At 49.4% G+C, this 20367-nt stretch overlaps 1 protein-coding gene across 1 annotated transcript; it reads right to left on the reverse strand.

Annotated features, from left to right (window-relative positions):
- Window positions 1-7779: 7779 nt before the first annotated feature.
- On the reverse strand, window positions 7780-19652 carry MTMR9 (myotubularin related protein 9). Its single transcript, XM_072143818.1, has 10 exons — window positions 19362-19652; window positions 19006-19114; window positions 17510-17635; window positions 16851-17024; window positions 12993-13210; window positions 11892-12053; window positions 10558-10699; window positions 10246-10466; window positions 10020-10171; window positions 7780-9449 (listed from the first exon to the last, which is right to left on the reverse strand). The coding sequence occupies exons 1-10, from the start codon at window positions 19541-19543 to the stop codon at window positions 9283-9285; spliced, it is 1653 nt and encodes a 550-aa protein (XP_071999919.1). The 5' UTR covers window positions 19544-19652; the 3' UTR covers window positions 7780-9282.
- Window positions 19653-20367: the final 715 nt, after the last annotated feature.

The following is a 20367-nucleotide window of genomic DNA, read 5'->3' on the forward strand; positions in this document are numbered from 1 at the left end:
TATATACAGCACTGAAACCAAGCTACTACATAGATACAGTAACAGAACCAAGATTACCATATAGATACAGCACTGGAACCAAGCTACTACACAGATACTGTAGCAGAATGAAGATTACTGTATAGATACAGCACTGGAATCAAGCTGCTACTTAGATACTGTACAAAAACTTAGGTTACTACATAGATACAGGGCCAAAACCAAGATTACTACATATAAACCGGATAGGAACCAAGTAGATAGATACAGATACGGATAGGAACGAAACCAATATATACAGGTATAGAAGTAAGAAATGTCCATCAGAATCTAGTTACTAGATAGATACGGTACCAGAACCAGGTTTACTACATACCTACAGCACCAGAAGTAAGGTTACTGCATAGATATGGTACCAGAACAAAGATTAAAATATCAATTGTCATCAATATTTACTCCCAGTATCAACAACTGTCTCAACTTTCATGTATTTAACCACTGGCTAACATGGTACAAAGAATCTTATAGCTTTTCATACAGCTCATTAATATGAATGGACACCGTGTAATACCTAATTCCTCCTGTAGGTGAGCTGTAGGGGAACCAAAGACTTTGCTCCACCTAATAGTTAGTGTGTCTCTCATTGTGGAGGATGTCCTATTTTCCTGAAACTGCTCAGTGGATGGGCCCTGTGCAATACTTCATTTCTCCTGTGGGGGAGCAATAGAGTTAGCAAACACTTACCCCTCTGATAGTTACTTACATAGAGTATTTCTTACTCTGGAGGACCTGCCCTGTCCTGTATTACATACTCTCGTTAATGTAAATGGACACTGTGTAATACTTCATCTATCCTGTGGGGGAGCTGTAGGAAACCTAAACACTTACCCCCTGCCAGTTGCATAGAGTGTCTCTCACTCGGGACAACCTGTCCTGTCCTCTATTACTGAAACAGCTCATTTATATGGATGGACAATACTTCATCTATCCTGCGGGGGAGCTGTAGGGAAACGTAATACCTAAAGATAACTGGGCTTCTGGACACTTTATCATCAGTTTGTTGTCAAGGAACAACTTCTAAAGATAATTCCTAAATAGAAAAGCCCTTTAACTTCCACCCATAGACGTGGTCATTGTTCACACTCTACCTACTGCTGCATTTTCCCCAAAATCATGTGGTCCTAGATATCAGACCTCTGCAATCTGACATGAATGGATATCAAATCAGAACATCATCAATGAAATCAATAACCAACCGGCACCAAATTAATATGGAGCTTTTATCCCAGAAATTCAGAGAGCAAAATTCCCTTTTTACAATATGCGGCTACATGTTTATTGGAAGGGACCCTGGAGGTCATGTGACCAGAGCAGAGACCCCCCCCCCCCTCCCAGCCCTGACAACGCGGCAGCCTGCACATGTGGATCCACGTGTCATGTACATATATATATCTATACATCCAGCTCCACACCGCCCCCTACATGTCACGACCCTGCGTTTCTCAGAAAGCGGCTGATTCCCAGAACTGCTGACACCCCCGCAGCCGGTGGGAACCGGTTCATAGCGATTCCACAGAATCTACAGTCAAAACGAAAGAGAAAATTCTACAGATATTTTACCCCTAAAGGAACATTCCAGATAATAAAAGCTGAGCTTGTGCTTATCATTAGATATTTCTGCTCTTCCCGAATATTGCTGAACACAGCGCCATTAACCCCCTTCCTGAGTTTTTATATTTTCATATTGTTTAGGTTAGTAAGATCACGGGGATACAAAATTTATATAGTTTTTTTTTAAAGTTTTAAAACCTTCGTTTTCGCCATATTCTGACGCAAATAACTTTTTCGTGCTGCAGTGTATGAACCTGTGTAAGGCGACATTTTTTTGCGTGACATGATGACGTTTTCATTACTTATTTTTCTGGACTGTACAAACTTTTCTATACCATTAATCATTTAAAAATCATGCCATTAAGTGACAATTCTGACATTTCGGTGCTATTTTCCGTTACTTGTTTCGCCATTCAAAAATATCTGTATTTATATTTTGATACATTGAGACGCAGTGATACCTCACAGGTTTATGTGGGTTTTTTTTAGATTATAAATATAAATTTATTATAATACAATATAATAAAAAAGTTTAAAATATAAAATAAAGTTTTGTTTCTATGTATTTTCGATAACCGTATTGATAGCCCCCCCCCCCCCCCTTCCTCTCTCTGGGCTTCTTTAAAACTATGGCGCCTGAACACTCCTACCATGTGCTCCATTAATAATCTCACAGGAAACAACAATCCCAGCCAGAATGATGGCATATACAGGCGGTCCCCTACTTAAGAACACTCGACTTACATACGACCCATAGTTACAAACGGACCTCTGGATGTTGGTAATTTACTGTACTTTAGTCCTAGGCTACAATAATCAGCTGTAACAGTTATCACAGGCGTCTGTAATGAAGCTTTAGTGTTAATATTGATTCTTATGACAACCCAACATTTTTAAAATCCAATTGTCACAGAGACCAAAAAAGTTCTGGCTGGGATTACAATGATAAAATATACAGTTCCGACTTACATACAAACTCAACTTAAGAACAAACCTACAGACCCTATCTTGTATGTAACCCGGGGACTGCCTGTATAGGCACCAACGACATCTAAATGCAGCTGGTGGCTTTAATATGCTTAAAGGAAACCTACCATTTCAAATGGTAGGTTTAAGCTGTAAACACCGAGCACCAGCTCAGGGTGAGCTGGTGCCGGTGCTTAGTTTCGTTAGTGTTAAAACCGCGGTATCGCGGTTTTAACACTTTTTAAACTTTATAGCAGAAGCCGCTTCGGCGCTGTGCGCGACCGTGCGCGCGCAACGCCTGCGGCATTTCCTATGTAGGTGCGCGCACGATCGTGCGCACGCAGCGCCGAAGCAGTTTATGCTATAAAGTTTAAAAAGTGTTAAAACCGCGATACCGCGGTTTTAACACTAACGAAACTAAGCACCGGCACCAGCTCACCCTCAGCTGGTGCTCGGTGTTTACAGCTTAAACCTACCATTTGAAATGGTAGGTTTCCTTTAAAGGACATCTACCACCAGGATGAAGGACTGTATGCAAATGAGTTCGTGGGGCTCCAGGCTCCATTAACATCTATGGAGCCTGGAGCCCCTCAGGGTCGTTTGCAAACAGTCCTTCATCCTGGTGGTAGATGTCCTTTATTAAAGGGGTTGTTCACATCAAGCACATTCCAGCAAATAATTGATATTGTTTGTGTAAAGTTTGTGTAAATTTCCGATGTGCTTTCTGTATCAATTATTTATGGCTTTCTAGATCTCTGCTTGCTGTCATACAACGGGAAACTTTATTCTTTACTTCCTTTAGATAAACACCGGTCCATGGTCACGTGATTGTATATAATTGTAGTGGATATCTCCATTGGTAATTATCATGGTCACGTGACATCACACAGGTTCACAGCTCGTTATATCACAGAGGGTTATCAGAGCTGTATGATGCTAATGACCAATGCACCTGTGTGACATCACATGGCCATGGAGCAGTGGTTATCTAAAGGAAGTAAAGAATAACGTTTGCCGTTGCATGACAGCAAGCAGAGATCTAGAAAGCCATAAATAATTTATACAGAAAGCACATTGGAAATTTGTCTAACTTTACCCAAACAATATCAATTATTTGCTGGAATGTGCTTAAAGTGGACAACCCCTTTAAGGCCAGCGATCACTGCAAGCCCTGATCGCCAGTGAATCTTATACAGTTATCAGCATAGAAATTTACATCCCCGGTGATGCACAGCTATGTGATGTGTTGTCCCTGGTGCTGAACCCAATTGTTAGGAACCCGTTTGAGAAACTATGGAGAATCTCTGTGCCGATAATTTCAAAACCACAAGAGATATTAAAATTCTGACTGTGATCAATTTCTAAGTCAATGACCTCCTTCCCAATGGAAGAACTTGCCCTTAATCCAATATGGCAGCTTTTAAACATGGTCTGATAGGTAGGCCCCATGACCTTTACTTTCTGCGGTCAGATATATCATTTTCCCCTCAGTCTGTGAAATAAAAAGTAGTCATGTGACCTTTCATGCAATTTGTAATCTATAGAATATATTATAGAAGAGCAACAATTCGGGGGGACATAAATAAAAGACGTACATTGTGTTGCCCCAGGCAACCAATTACGACGCAGCTTTCATTTTGTATCTTGAATTTGCAAAACTTAAGCTGCACTGTGATTGGTTGCTAGGAGCAAGAAAGAGAGTCATGGCTGCGGCCTTGTAGATTTTACAAAGATAGATTATAGGAACCAAATAGCGGGAATAGTTACCACATCCCGACCTCCTGACCTGGACATTGACAGGAAATAAGCTTTGTTGTTGTGCCAGGACGATTGCTAAATAATGAAGTAACATTACATAACAAGTTAAAGAGAAATGATTGTAAAACTGAAAAATAAAATCCATCAAGATGTCCGCCAATGACCCCATAGAGGAAGGTTACCATGAATTCTCCACAGCACAAAATGTTCATCATCTGAGGATGGAGTCACTGTCAGCCATGTTTAGCCATATATGATGCCCTAACCCACGCAGATTATTGCATCAGACACACGAAGCGCTGGCAGGACAGACCCCGATTTCACACTCCACAGAGCGCCATGAATGTTGTGTGTCGGTTTGAGTCTGGGGATTAATGTATTAAAAGCGGGTCTACTACACAGCACCAAGTACACAGGAGAGCGGCCGCCGATAGATGCTGACCCCTGACCACTGCTGGCTATGATAGAAAGGTGTCAGGACACACAGGACATGGCAGCTCGCTGTGTATGGGGGGTGTAGTCACAGAAGGGTCAGAGCACCCATGCTGACCCCTGACCACTGCTCGCTATGATAGAAAGGTGTCAGGACACACAGGACATGGCCGCTCGCTGTGTATTGGGAGTGTAGTCACAGAGCGGTCAGAGCGCCCATGCTGACCCCTGCTGGCTATGATAGAAAGGTGTCAGGACATACAGGACATGGCAGCTCGCTGTGTATGGGGGTGTAGTCACAGAGGGGTCAGAGCGCCCATGCTGACCTCCGACCACTCCTGGCTATGATAGAAAGGTGTCAGGACACACAGGACATGGCAGCTCGCCGTGTATGGAGGGGGGGGGGGGAGGGGGAGTCACAGAGGGGTCAGAGGGCCCACATGCTGACCTCTGCTGGCTATGATAGAAAGGTGTCAGGATACACAGGACATGGCAGCTCGCTGTGTATGGGGAGTGTAGTCACAGAGAGGTCAGAGCACCCATGCTGACCCCTGACCACTGCTGGCTATGATAGAAAGGTGTCAGGACACACAGGACATGGCAGCTCGCTGTGTATGGGGGGTGTAGTCACAGAGGGGTCAGAGCACCCATGCTGACCTCCGACCACTCCTGGCTATGATAGAAAGGTGTCAGGACACACAGGACATGGCAGCTCGCCGTGTATGGAGGGGGGGGGGGGGAGGGGGAGTCACAGAGGGGTCAGAGGGCCCATGCTGACCTCTGCTGGCTATGATAGAAAGGTGTCAGGATACACAGGACATGGCAGCTCGCTGTGTATGGGGAGTGTAGTCACAGAGAGGTCAGAGCGCCCATGCTGACCCCTGACCACTGCTGGCTATGATAGAAAGGTGTCAGGACACACAGGACATGGCAGCTCGCTGTGTATGGGGGGTGTAGTCACAGAGCGGTCAGAGCACCCATGCTGACCCCTGACCACTGCTGGCTATGATAGAAAGGTGTCAGGACACACAGGACATGGCAGCTCGCTGTGTATGGGGGGTGTAGTCACAGAGCGGTCAGAGCGCCCATGCTGACCCCTGACCACTCCTGGCTATGATAGAAAGGTGTCAGGACACACAGGACATGGCAGCTCGCTGTGTATGGGGGTGTAGTCACAGAGGGGTCAGAGCGCCCATGCTGACCTCCGACCACTCCTGGCTATGATAGAAAGGTGTCAGGACACACAGGACATGGCAGCTCGCCGTGTATGGAGGGGGGGGGGGAGGGGGAGTCACAGAGGGGTCAGAGGGCCCATGCTGACCTCTGCTGGCTATGATAGAAAGGTGCCAGGATACACAGGACATGGCAGCTCGCTGTGTATGGGGAGTGTAGACACAGAGAGGTCAGAGCGCCCATGCTGACCCCTGACCACTGATGGCTATGATAGAAAGGTGTCAGGACACACAGGACATGGCAGCTCGCTGTGTATGGGGGGTGTAGTCACAGAGGGGTCAGAGCGCCCATGCTGACCCCTGACCACTGCTGGCTATGATAGAAAGGAGTCAGGACACACAGGACATGGCAGCTCGCCGTGTATGGGGGGGGGAGGGGGAGTCACAGAGCGGTCAGAGCGCCCATGCTGACCACTGCTGGCTATGATAGAAAGGTGTCAGGACATGGCAGCCCGCTGTGTATGGGGGGTGTAGTCACAGAGGGGTCAGAGAGCGCCCATGCTGACCCCTGACCACTGCTGGCTATGATAGAAAGGAGTCAGGACACACAGGACATGGCAGCTCGCTGTGTATGGGGGTGTAGTCACAGAGGGGTCAGAGAGCGCCCATGCTGACCCCTGACCACTCCTGGCTATGATAGAAAGGTGTCAGGACACACAGGACATGGGCAGCTCGCCGTGTATGGGGGGGGGGGGGGGGGGGGGGAGTCACAGAGGGGTCAGAGCGCCCATGCTGACCTCTGCTGGCTATGATAGAAAGGTGTCAGGACACACAGGACATGGCAGCTCGCTGTGTATGGGGGTGTAGTCACAGAGAAGTCAGAGCACCCATGCTGACCCCTGCTGGCTATGATAGAAAGGTGTCAGGACACACAGGACATGGCAGCTCGCTGTGTAAGGGGGGGGGGTGTAGTCACAGAGGGGTCAGAGCGCCCATGCTGACCCCTGACCACTGCTGGCTATGATAGAAAGGTGTCAGGACACACAGGACATGGCAGCTCGCTGTGTATGGGGGGTGTAGTCACAGAGAGGTCAGAGCGCCCATGCTGACCCCTGACCACTGCTGGCTATGATAGAAAGGTGTCAGGACACACAGGACATGGCAGCTCACTGTGTATGGGGGGTGTAGTCACAGAGGGGTCAGAGCACCCATGCTGACCCCTGACCACTGCTGGCTATGATAGAAAGGTGTCAGGACACACAGGACATGGCAGCTCGCTGTGTATGGGGGGTGTAGTCACAGAGAGGTCAGAGCGCCCATGCTGACCCCTGACCACTGCTGGCTATGATAGAAAGGTGTCAGGACACACAGGACATGGCAGCTCGCTGTGTAAGGGGGGGGGGGGGGGTGTAGTCACAGAGGGGTCAGAGCGCCCATGCTGACCCCTGACCACTGCTGGCTATGATAGAAAGGTGTCAGGACACACAGGACATGGCAGCTCGCTGTGTATGGGGGGTGTAGTCACAGAAAGGTCAGAGCGCCCATGCTGACCCCTGACCACTGCTGGCTATGATAGAAAGGTGTCAGGACACACAGGACATGGCAGCTCACTGTGTATGGGGGGTGTAGTCACAGAGGGGTCAGAGCACCCATGCTGACCCCTGACCACTGCTGGCTATGATAGAAAGGTGTCAGGACACACAGGACATGGCAGCTCGCTGTGTATGGGGGGTGTAGTCACAGAGGGGTCAGAGCGCACATGCTGACCCCTGACGGGGGAGTAGTCACAGTCACACCCTATAATGTATGTATATAGAGCAGCGCCCCCTTCCTTACCTGCACATAACAACACATCAGCCTGGAATGTTATAGTATTTAATGTCACTATACTGAAATCATGTGGAAATTCATCATATATCTCACTCTTTACATGAGAATCACTCACCACAGGGGACGACCACTTACCGTTTAAAGGTACAGCGCGGTCACCCTCACGTCACATATACACATACAGGGAAACAAGAACCAGTGCCAGAACAACTTAGTGCAAAATAACAATAGTAGACGATGAGCGGGAAAAAGAAATGTGTCTGATCTCATGGCGCCACCTGGTGGTGGAAACATTGCTGAGCCGTATACCAAGGCTGCTTGCCGTCAGTGAATGGAAACGGTTATACTTATCATAGATGAACATCGAGGGGGTGTGAATCTCTAGAAGTAAATAAACAATTTTCCATTCAGCGACAGCAAGCAGAGCTCTTGAAATTGGCGACGAATGTCTAAACCACCGCTCTAAAATTTTACAAATACCTTCATATAGTTGAAATAAAACCTCTGCAGCTTTGTAACAAGCTCGGTTACAAATGCTCAACATTTTTAAAATCTTTACTTGCTGTCAGTGAACAGGAGCATTTTCACTTACATAGAAAAGCTAAAAGCCCATTGTAATTCCGTCCACCGGGGGGAGACATAAGTGAGAGTAATGCCATTCTCTGACAGCAAGCAGAGTTGATAGAGCAAAGAACTGTTATAGGAGGATAAAACTGTATCAGACGACTGTGCAATGCATCCTGCTTTAATTTCTCACTCATGTGCAAGTTTCTGCTTGCTGTCAGTGAATGAAAACCTTCCAGATCACTTGATGAAACTTAATGTTGTGCCAGCCCACACCTGTAATCCAGTGCATCTATGCCCTACACATAATGTATGGACAGAATCGGGGACAGTTTTCTGTCTCTGCTTCAATTCACTGACAACAACTCGAGATATTGAAAATGGGGAGTAATCGAAAAAGGGCATGTTACAGTGTTTCAGAAATGTTTATGAAAGAAGAAGGATAAAGCTGTACTAGCAAACTTTTGCAATTCTGTAAAATGCACTGCTTCAATCCTTCCCCCTTTTACAGAGCTCTGCTTGCCGTCAGTGAATGGAAACCTCATCTAGAGGTTACCAATAGGCAAGACTACAACTATGCATGCGCCGTGTCAAGCCTGTCCGCGGATGATAAAACTTCTATTCAAAGACTGCAAGCAGAGATACTCAAATGATGCTTACTCAACATTTCTTCTTAAGTGCAGATTGGGAACCTCTTGCTTCCATGCAGTGTTGAGATGCTCTGCAGTTCCCAGGACCCTATATAACATGCAGTGTCTAGTATGGCGCACTGCCAGTCACACGCGGTATGAAGGAGTACACACAAAGGGTTAAAGTAGTTCCCCACGCTTATTGGTCCCTATTCACACTGATATAGAAGGATTGCACCAGAGAAAACTGTAGTGCATGCAGGATAGATAGTGTAAACATGTAGCCCTGTCCAGGCATGGGGCGGACAATGAACGGTCATGGGGGGGAAGGGGGGTCCACATTAAGGGGTCTCCAGCAGCATCTCGTCCTCTGTCTCCAGTTCGGCGAGCTGCCTCCTTAATGCGTTTACCCGGACCTGTAGCTCCTTATTGTACTCTATGATGTGGATCATCTCCTCGTAAGCATCTTCCTGGTACTTGGAGGATCTATTCCAGCGCAGGAACACCCCTGAGAATTAGAGTAAGGATCCATTATAGGATTATGGAGGAAGCGGGACCTGCTGTGATCAGAACCGCAACTTCTGGGCCACATCTTAGGCAAAAGTGAACCAGAGCAGCGGCTGCTTCAATGACAGTGGGTCCCAGTCCCTAGGCAGGACATTTTAGTAAACCCCTTTAGTGCATCTTTGGTGTTCCAGTGTAGTTTGGATCACTTAAGTGGTTAATACAAGTAACCATGGCAGTTAAGGGTTAACACAAGTATCTGGCAGCCTAGGGCAGTGAAGGGGTTAATGTAAGAATCCTCACCCATAGGAAACAGAATACAAGAAGCTGAGCAATGAGCTTGAGGAGACAATAAAGAGAACCATGCGGCTACTGGATGGCTGCACAGTTCTCTTTATGATCAGTCATTATCACTCTGCCCGATCACTGCAGGAGTCTGCACAGAAATAGACCTATAGCTCCGGAGGAGGGACATTGGCTGAGCATGCAAGTGGATGGGGCAGTGGCGATGAGGGACATCTATGGCCATGTATGGGCCCCTATCCTGTCTATAAAGAGCAGAGAAGGCAGTTACCTTCCCAAAGCAGCAGGCTCTGGGGGGCCACGGAGGGCCAGATCACCAGCCCGTTGGGTTCATACAGGGGGTTAGTGAATTTGTGGAGTTCGGTGGGTTGGTTCACCCAGGACCAGAGGGACAGCGTCTTCTGCTTCAGCTTGAGCTTACTCCTACGGAGAGACAGAGGAAGAGTATAAAGTATACATCTAGCAATACAGCCCCCTAGAGACCACCCGCTCCTCACCTCTCACACTCATTGTTCCCTAGGAAGCTGCCGAACTGCGAGGCGTAGGCGTGCTCGAACAGCGTGACCAGGAATCTCTCGTTAAACTCGAAGGAGCAGGGGAACTGGCGGAGGATCTGCCACACACAGTCCAGGAAGAGCAGGAAGGTCGGGGCCTCCCACCTCTGCTTGCTGTTGGAGTAGGCGGACTGGGCGCAGCGGTGCTGAAACGGATGACCGGCCTGAGAACAGGAGAGTCAGTCAATGGAGGTGATGTCCCCTGCTGTAGACGGGGGGCGCTGTTCTGATGTACACACAGCCACAGACACTCACCTGTAGCCACTCCTTCTCCACCAGGGCCTCGAACCCACGGATGGTTCTGCACTTGGGCTCCAGAATGATTTGGGCCAGGGAGGTCACCTGTAACGTGGAGTCCATGCCCTCTGATCCGTGGACCAGGACGGACGCCCCCTCCCTGTATACAAGGTGAGAATGAGTATTAACCCCGAATAGTGTCGCTTTACCATAACACATCTTACAAACATCCCAACTATAGCATTTCTGTATATGACCCTTTTTCCTGGTGGAAAATAATAAATTTACACTGACCGGACTCCGTTCTGCCCCCAACTGGTCAACCAGGGAGCTGCCAAGGTAAAGCAAGAGGAGAGGACAACGCTAGAGACGCCTAAATCACAATGTGAGGTACATCTATACATGAAGATCTAGACAATAAACTCCTCAGGACCAATGTCTTCCCTGTCTTGATTTGTTTGTTACATTGTTAAAAACTGATAAATTGTATCAGCCCAGAGACTGGAAGATTCTCATGTCTACAACTGAAGAATGTGTCCCTTCTACAACCCGAGACATTGTAACAGAAAGCTGCGGAGGGTCCAATCACTGATGGCTTTATGTTATAGGAGAATTAGAGAGGGAAGGAAGGAATAGGAAGAGTGGGAGGAAGGAACAAAGGAAGGAAGGAAGGAAGAGTGGAAGGAAGAAATCCCTCATTTGTTCCTCCCAATCTGCTTCCTTCCTTTCTCTCATTCTCCAGGAATTGGAGAATAAAATAGGAAAAATGGGAAAAGAAAGGAAGGGAAAAATTGTGGAAGAAGGCTGGAAATGATACAGCAAGGAATGAAGGATTTATAAAGGGGTTGTCCGGACTTTGAAGCATGGAAGAATAGGAAGCAAAGGAAGAAAGTAATGCAGGATCAGGAAGGAAAGGAAAAAAGGGGGAAAAAAGTGAAGGAAAGAATTGGTGGAAGAGAAATGAATGTAAGGATGAGAGCGAGGAGGGCGTCATGTTAGACAGAGGAGAGGGAGAAGAAAGGAATGAAGAAATATAGACAGGGAAGGAAAGAGGTTATGGGGGCAAGGGATGGAAAATGAAAGGGAGAGGAAGGAAGGAAAAGAAGAAGAAGCAAGGGAGGGAGGGAATAATGAAGGGAGGAAACAAAGAAAGAAAGAGATTGAGGACACAGGAGAGAAAGGGAGGAAAGGAAAGATCAATAAAGGAAGAAAAGGAAGAAGAATGAATGATCAAGGAAGGACGATGGATAGTTTTCTAGGAAATAAAGGAATGGGGGGGGCAGAGGGCAGAAGGAAGGATGAAAGGAGATGTAGGAAGTGAGGAGCTGGCGGAGGTGTAGGGTGCTGGGTACCGGTCGATGCACTGTGCGGCCAGGCAGGCGCTGGTCAGGATCTCCTTGATGTGGCTCAGCCAGTTGGAGGCCTCCAGTTTGCTGAGCCAGCGGTCCATGTTGTGGGACTGGTCGTTACAGGCCTCCACCAGCTTGATCAGACTCTCCTGCAGGATGTTAAACCTATAAAACATCGGAATGAGAAGAGTTAGACGACACATGGTTGTCACCACGAGTCCAGTGTATTCATGAGGGGAGCCACACCAGACTACACGCAGTTATCATGAGTCCAGTGTATTCATGAGGGGAACAGCATAAGACTACACACGGCTATCACGAGTCCAGTGTATTCATGAGGGGAACAGCATAAGACTACACACGGCTATCACGAGTCCAGTGTATTCATGAAGGGAAGGGCATCAGACTACAAGTGGTTATCACCATGAGTCCAGTGTATTCATGAGGGGAACAGCATCAGACTACACATGGCTATAACCACAAGTCCAGTGTATTCATGAGGGGAGCCACACCAGACTACACGCAGTTATCATGAGTCCAGTGTATTCATGAGGGGAACAGCATCAGACTACACACGTTTATCATGAGTCCAGTGTATTCATTAGGGGGACAGCATCAGACTACACACTGTTATTACCACGAGTCCAGTGTATTCATGAAGGGAATGGCATCAGACTACAAGTGGTTATCACCACGAGGCCAGTGTATTCATGAGAGGATCAGCATCAGACTACACACGGTTATTACCACTAGTCTAGTGTATTCATGAGGGGAGCAGCATCAGACTACAAGCGGTTATCACCACGAGGCCAGTGTATTCATGAGGGGAGCACCATCAGACTACACGCGGTAATCACAACAAGTTCAGTGTATTCATGAGTGGAGCAGCATCAGACTACAAAAAGTTATCACCACGAGTCCAGTATATTCATGAGGTGAACAGCATAAGACTACATGCAGTAATCACCACGAGTCCAGTGTATTCATGAGGGGAGCAGCATCAGACTACACACGGTTTCTTAGTTGTTATGGTAACTCTTTGAAAAATAATTCTCTCACATTCTCTAGGCAATCTATTCTCCCTGTTATCAGCCAGTAGTTTACCGTTCAATGGTCTTGTGAATCCTCCTCCACTGTGGGTAATAAGCCTCTTGCTCAAAGCCGCCGCCCTTGGCTCTCGCCTGCTGCGCCACATTCAGTGAGCGGGTGTCTATGATGTAACCTCGTTTTCCGGGGCGTAGCGTGGCGTTAATGAGCTTCTCGTCCTCCTTACAGCGTCTGCCATTGGTGCCGGTGAGGGGCTGACTGCTGCGCATCATCACCTACAAGAGGAAGGAAGCGTTACCCTCTACACAGGACACAGCACTTACCTGCAGAGCTTACAATCTATAACTACAATAGTTCTACCAGGACGCTTTTTAGTAGACTTGTCTAATAAGTCAAGTACTCCAGTCACATCCAAAGCTGCATCTTTGACTGATCTAATACTGACAAGAAATCCACTGGTGCAGTGGTCCAGCATATGGAAATGCAGCTTCGGATGTGACACAGGATCCTGAAACAGCTGGGTGAGGACCTATAGGCCCCGAACAGCTGGGTGAGGACCTATAGGCCCCGAACAGCTGGGTGAGGACCTATAGGCCCCGAACAGCTGGGTGAGGACCTATAGGCCCCGAACAGCTGGGTGAGGACCTATAGGCCCCGAACAGCTGGGTGAGGACCTATAGGCCCCGAACAGCTGGGTGAGGACCTATAGGCCCCGAACAGCTGGGTGAGGACCTATAGGCCCCGAACAGCTGGGTGAGGACCTATAGGCCCCAAACAGCTGGGTGAGGACCTATAGGCCCCAAACAGCTGGGTGAGGACCTATAGGCCCCAAACAGCTGGGTGAGGACCTATAGGCCCCAAACAGCTGGGTGAGGACCTATAGGCCCCAAACAGCTGGGTGAGGACCTATAGGCCCCAAACAGCTGGGTGAGGACCTATAGGCCCCAAACAGCTGGGTGAGGACCTATAGGCCCCAAACAGCTGGGTGAGGACCTATAGGCCCCAAACAGCTGGGTGAGGACCTATAGGCCCCAAACAGCTGGGTGAGGACCTATAGGCCCCAAACAGCTGGGTGAGGACCTATAGGCCCCAAACAGCTGGGTGAGGACCTATAGGCCCCAAACAGCTGGGTGAGGACCTATAGGCCCCAAACAGCTGGGTGAGGACCTATAGGCCCCAAACAGCTGGGTGAGGACCTATAGGCCCCAAACAGCTGGGTGAGGACCTATAGGCCCCAAACAGCTGGGTGAGGACCTATAGGCCCCAAACAGCTGGGTGAGGACCTATAGGCCCCAAACAGCTGGGTGAGGACCTATAGGCCCCAAACAGCTGGGTGAGGACCTATAGGCCCCAAACAGCTGGGTGAGGACCTATAGGCCCCAAACAGCTGGGTGAGGACCTATAGGCCCCAAACAGCTGGGTGAGGACCTATAGGCCCCAAACAGCTGGGTGAGGACCTATAGGCCCCAAACAGCTGGGTGAGGACCTATAGGCCCCAAACAGCTGGGTGAGGACCTATAGGCCCCAAACAGCTGGGTGAGGACCTATAGGCCCCAAACAGCTGGGTGAGGACCTATAGGCCCCAAACAGCTGGGTGAGGACCTATAGGCCCCAAACAGCTGGGTGAGGACCTATAGGCCCCAAACAGCTGGGTGAGGACCTATAGGCCCCAAACAGCTGGGTGAGGACCTATAGGCCCCAAACAGCTGGGTGAGGACCTATAGGCCCCAAACAGCTGGGTGAGGACCTATAGGCCCCAAACAGCTGGGTGAGGACCTATAGGCCCCAAACAGCTGGGTGAGGACCTATAGGCCCCAAACAGCTGGGTGAGGACCTATAGGCCCCAAACAGCTGGGTGAGGACCTATAGGCCCCAAACAGCTGGGTGAGGACCTATAGGCCCCAAACAGCTGGGTGAGGACCTATAGGCCCCAAACAGCTGGGTGAGGACCTATAGGCCCCAAACAGCTGGGTGAGGACCTATAGGCCCCAAACAGCTGGGTGAGGACCTATAGGCCCCAAACAGCTGGGTGAGGACCTATAGGCCCCAAACAGCTGGGTGAGGACCTATAGGCCCCAAACAGCTGGGTGAGGACCTATAGGCCCCAAACAGCTGGGTGAGGACCTATAGGCCCCAAACAGCTGGGTGAGGACCTATAGGCCCCAAACAGCTGGGTGAGGACCTATAGGCCCCAAACAGCTGGGTGAGGACCTATAGGCCCCAAACAGCTGGGTGAGGACCTATAGGCCCCAAACAGCTGGGTGAGGACCTATAGGCCCCAAACAGCTGGGTGAGGACCTATAGGCCCCAAACAGCTGGGTGAGGACCTATAGGCCCCAAACAGCTGGGTGAGGACCTATAGGCCCCAAACAGCTGGGTGAGGACCTATAGGCCCCAAACAGCTGGGTGAGGACCTATAGGCCCCAAACAGCTGGGTGAGGACCTATAGGCCCCAAACAGCTGGGTGAGGACCTATAGGCCCCAAACAGCTGGGTGAGGACCTATAGGCCCCAAACAGCTGGGTGAGGACCTATAGGCCCCAAACAGCTGGGTGAGGACCTATAGGACCCAAACAGCTGGGTGAGGACCTATAGGCCCCAAACAGCTTGAGACCTTCTATTCAATATGCTTAACTGTCCCCCAGTAAGGTTTCTTTCAGATGAAAGTTTGTTATGGGCGGGCAGGGAAGAGGGGTTAGAATATATTTGGATGGAAAGGTGAAGGGGTGAGAGAACTCCTCACCCCTCCACCTAGGGAAATGTGCTGCTGGGTCGTACATACGGCAAAAGACAGAGCACACTATATTTACTCTGCCAACTGTACCGTGACACACCATGCCGTGCCCAATGCACATGTATGATGGCCATATGCTAGCTGACACACGTATGGCTAGTATACAGCTGCCATATAGAGTCATGTGTGAGGGGCCTAATACAGAAGGTATCCTTACACCACTCATGTATGACTCCACCAGCAGAATAGTGAGTGCAGCTCTGGAGTATAATACAGGATGTAACTCAGGATCAGTACAGGATAAGTAATGTCATGTATGTACAGAGTGACTGCACCAGCAGCAGAATAGTGAGTGTAGCTCTGGAGTATAATACAGGATGTAACTCAGGATCAGTACAGGATAAGTAATGTCATGTATGTACACAGTGACTGCACCAGCAGCAGAATAGTGAGTGCAGCTCTGGGGTATAATACAGGATGTAACTCAGGATCAGTACAGGATAAGTAATGTCATGTATGTACACAGTGACTGCACCAGCAGCAGAATAGTGAGTGCAGCTCTGGGGTATAATACAGGATGTAACTCAGGATCAGTACAGGATAAGTAATGTCATGTATGTACACAGTGACTGCACCAGCAGCAGAATAGTGAGTGCAGCTCTGGGGTATAATACAGGATGTAACTCAGGATCAGTACAGGATAAGTAATGTCATGTATGTACACAGTGACTGCACCAGCAGCAGAATAGTGACTGCAGCTCTGGGGTATAATACAGGATGTAACTCAGGATCAGTACAGGATAAGTAATGTCATGTATGTACACAGAGACTGCACCAGCAGCAGAATAGTGAGTGCAGCTCTGGGGTATAATACAGGATGTAACTCAGGATCAGTACAGGATAAGTAATGTCATGTATGTACACAGTGACTGCACCAGCAGCAGAATAGTGAGTGCAGCTCTGGGGTATAATACAGGATGTAACTCAGGGTCAGTACAGGATAAGTAATGTCATGTATGTACACAGTGACTGCACCAGCAGCAGAATAGTGAGTGCAGCTCTGGGGTATAATACAGGATGTAACTCAGGATCAGTACAGGATAAGTAATGTCATGTATGTACACAGTGACTGCACCAGCAGCAGAATAGTGAGTGCAGGATACAGTGTAGGATGATACGTACCATACCATTCTTCCGGTGGTAATAGCTCAGCACTGGGAATCTTCCTCCCTGTCGGAATGCCGCCACCTTTCGCAGAGACTCATCGTCAATGGATTTGGGGACGATGACGACTTGGGGGTAGGACTGACAGACGGAGAAGTCGCGGTTCACTTCACTCAGTCTCCAATCTTCAGTCTGCAGTAGATGAGTGACATGAGGTGAGACCTCTATATACCTCGTGTATCTCCTCTTATTCCTTGTAGAGTGTCAGCTCCGGTGGCCAGGACCCTTGTCACATGACCAGAGGTTCTATCTCTCCCACTATTTCCTCCATGGTGTAATCATGTGACAGCTCCAGAGAGATGGAAGCCCTGGAGCCCCACACACCCCCTGCCCAATGTATAGACCCCTTCATTCTTACAGCTGAGGATTCGTTACAATATAGTCGAGTCAATAATCCACGGAATTGCTACTCACATATAATAATAAACCGCACTGATACACTGTAACAACACAGCAGAGTATTTTGTGCTGAAGATGTGGGCCAAGTTAGATAAAAGTGTTACAAACCCTCAGCTGTGAGAAAGCAGTGCTTCCACAAAAAAACTATAATGAGGAGGTGAAACATGAGAACTTTTATAAAGACCCTTACAGTAAGTGCAGGGGAGAGGACGACTTACCTCTGTGGAGAGGAGCTCAAACTCCTGTTCTGGAAGGAAAGAATTCCAGCCGTCCTCCGTCACCTCGAACATCGGCCGGTAGAAGAAGGGGTACATGAGCGTGATGGAGTCCAGTGTGGACAAGGCCTGAGGAGAGCGAGAGACAGCATCACCTACCTAACACACACATGCATCCACAGCCTCATCACCTACCTAACACACACACGCATCCGCAGCCTCATCACCTACCTAACACACACACGCATCCCCAGCCTCATCACCTACCTAACACACACATGCACCCCCAGCCTCATCACCTACCTAACACACACACGCATCCGCAGCCTCATCACCTACCTAACACACACATGCATCCACAGCCTCATCACCTACCTAACACACACACGCATCCGCAGCCTCATCACCTACCTAACACACACACGCATCCCCAGCCTCATCACCTACCTAACACACACATGCACCCCCAGCCTCATCACCTACCTAACACACACACGCATCCGCAGCCTCATCACCTACCTAACACACACATGCATCCACAGCCTCATCACCTACCTAACACACACATGCATCCACAGCCTCATCACCTACCTAACACACACATGCATCCACAGCCTCATCACCTACCTAACACACACACGCATCCGCAGCCTCATCACCTACCTAACACACACACGCATCCCCAGCCTCATCACCTACCTAACACACACACGCATCCGCAGCCTCATCACCTACCTAACACACACATGCATCCCCAGCCTCATCACCTACCTAACACACACATGCATCCCCAGCCTCATCACCTACCTAACACACACATGCATCCGCAGCCTCATCACCGGCCGACCAGACACATGCACCCCCAGCCGCATCACCTACCTGCCAGACACATCAACCTTGAGCCTCATTACCTACCTAACACACAAATGTACCCCCAGCTGTATCGCTAACCTACCAGGCATACACACCCCCAACCACATTACTAAACTACCAGACACATGCACCCCCAGTCGGGTCACCTACCTGCCAGACACATGCACCCCCAGCCGCGTCACCTACCTGCCAGACCCATGCACCCCCAGCCGCATCACCTACCTGCCAGACACTTGCATTAAAGCTGCATCACTGACCTACCAGACACGTTCACTCGATCCGCTTCACCTACCTACCAAACACCTGCACCCCCGGCTGCATCATCGCCCTTCAGGACACACGCACCCCTGGCAGCAGCAGCTACCTGCTAGACACAAACCCCCCATCCGCAGCACCAAACAGGACCCCCACCTATCATGAGACTGGAGCCCCCAATGATCATATGATGCGGCTTCATTACTGATAATGTAATCTCCATTCTCCAGATGGTTGGGGGTGGCTGGGGGTGGCTGGGGGTCTCGTTCTTGTCGGGGGTGGCTGGGGGTCTCGTTCCTGTGGGGGTGGCAGGGGGTCTCATCCCAGTGAATGGGGGGATATCCCCTCTACCCCCAGGCGCGGGCACTGACCTCTATGGAGCTGGCGATGTTCAGGCTCTCGTCCATCCCGGTGATCTCCAGCTGGATGATCCGCAGGTCCTTACATTTTATGGTGATGGTCCCGGTCGTCCCCACAAACCTGAGATGAATAATCCTGATTATTAGCAGTAGCGGGTGTAATACGCCCTCCGGGACCCCCAGGTTGTCACCCGCAGGATCCTGCAGCTATAACCAAGCCACCAACCAATCCTGCAGATGTGGAGTCACCCTCTAAGACTCCTATCACATGATCCCGGACATATTTGGGGTGACCTGGGCTCCGCCCACCACCCATACACCCCATTAGGGCCCCAATATATACATATACACGAAGGATATGACTCTACCTCTTCTCTATGGAGTCTATATTGGAGTGCAGCAGCCATAGCTCCTCACTGTTGTCCTGTCTGGAGCTCAGGATCAGGTGGTGACCCGTCAGGCACAAGGTCCCGCCCACTGTCGGGTGGAAGGGTCTATGCAGCAGCACCTTATCCACCCTGGGGGTCTTGATCAGTTCGGCGAACTCCATAGTGGAGGCAGAGTCCTCACACAGCAGACATACTCGTTACCACTACACGAAACAGCAGGGCCACAGCCCGACAACACCGTCGCCACTGCGCCTGCGCGAACCTTCCGCTGCGCGTCACGGGGGATGCATCGCATAGAGCGCATGCGCATGAGGGTTCTAGTGGCGAGCTAACTGCTCCCGTGGCTCCGGCTGCTTCCGCCAGGTGGCGCTACCTGTACATCACAGAATGTACATCTATAGAGGGGGCTCTGGGACTATATATTATACTGCATGATATATGTTCATCTCATATTACAGCTCAGGGGATATCATAAGCCACAGTTACAGCCACAGTTTTCTTCCTTGACAAGATGTAATTTGCATAAGGTAATTCCCAGGTACTGTGGCTGTGTAAGACTAAGGGTGTGTTCACACCATGTGTTTTCAATGCAGTTTTAAAATGCAGGCGTTTTGGTGGTAACAAGCATGCTTGCTATGTGTTTTGTCTGATGCATCGTGTGAACGGAGCCTAAGCCTCTATACCCCAGGCACCTGATGCTGCAGCAGTGATGCGTCCTTATAGCTGCTAATGCCGCAGCCCCTTTACGTTTTTTTATTCTCCACTAGATCATCTTTATTTCAGTATTTGTTTCACTATTACAGCCTGCCTCCTGCAGTCACCTCTATTATTGTAGCCTAGAGACCTGGGATGGGTGAGAGAGGAGGTCCTAACTGCAGACAGTGCAGTTTCCCAATCACTACTCCTCATCAGTGCAGTGTAGGATACTGGCTGGATAGGTAAGAGGCCATAGACGTGGGTCAGGAAGGGAAATATGTCCCATGAG

Source organism: Engystomops pustulosus, chromosome 3 (genome assembly GCF_040894005.1).
Source record: "Engystomops pustulosus chromosome 3, aEngPut4.maternal, whole genome shotgun sequence".
NCBI classification, from domain to species: Eukaryota; Metazoa; Chordata; class Amphibia; order Anura; family Leptodactylidae; genus Engystomops; species Engystomops pustulosus.

Coding starts and splice junctions, on each gene's coding strand:
- MTMR9 (XM_072143818.1), bottom strand. CDS start 19,543: ATGGAGTTCGCCGAACTGATCAAGACCCCCAGGGTGGATAAGGTGCTG. Junction 17,025..17,509: donor TTGAGCTCCTCTCCACAGAG/GTAAGTCGTCCT, acceptor CATCTACTGCAG/ACTGAAGATTGGAGACTGAG. Junction 10,700..11,891: donor GCCGCACAGTGCATCGACCG/GTACCCAGCACC, acceptor CCTTGTATACAG/GGAGGGGGCGTCCGTCCTGG.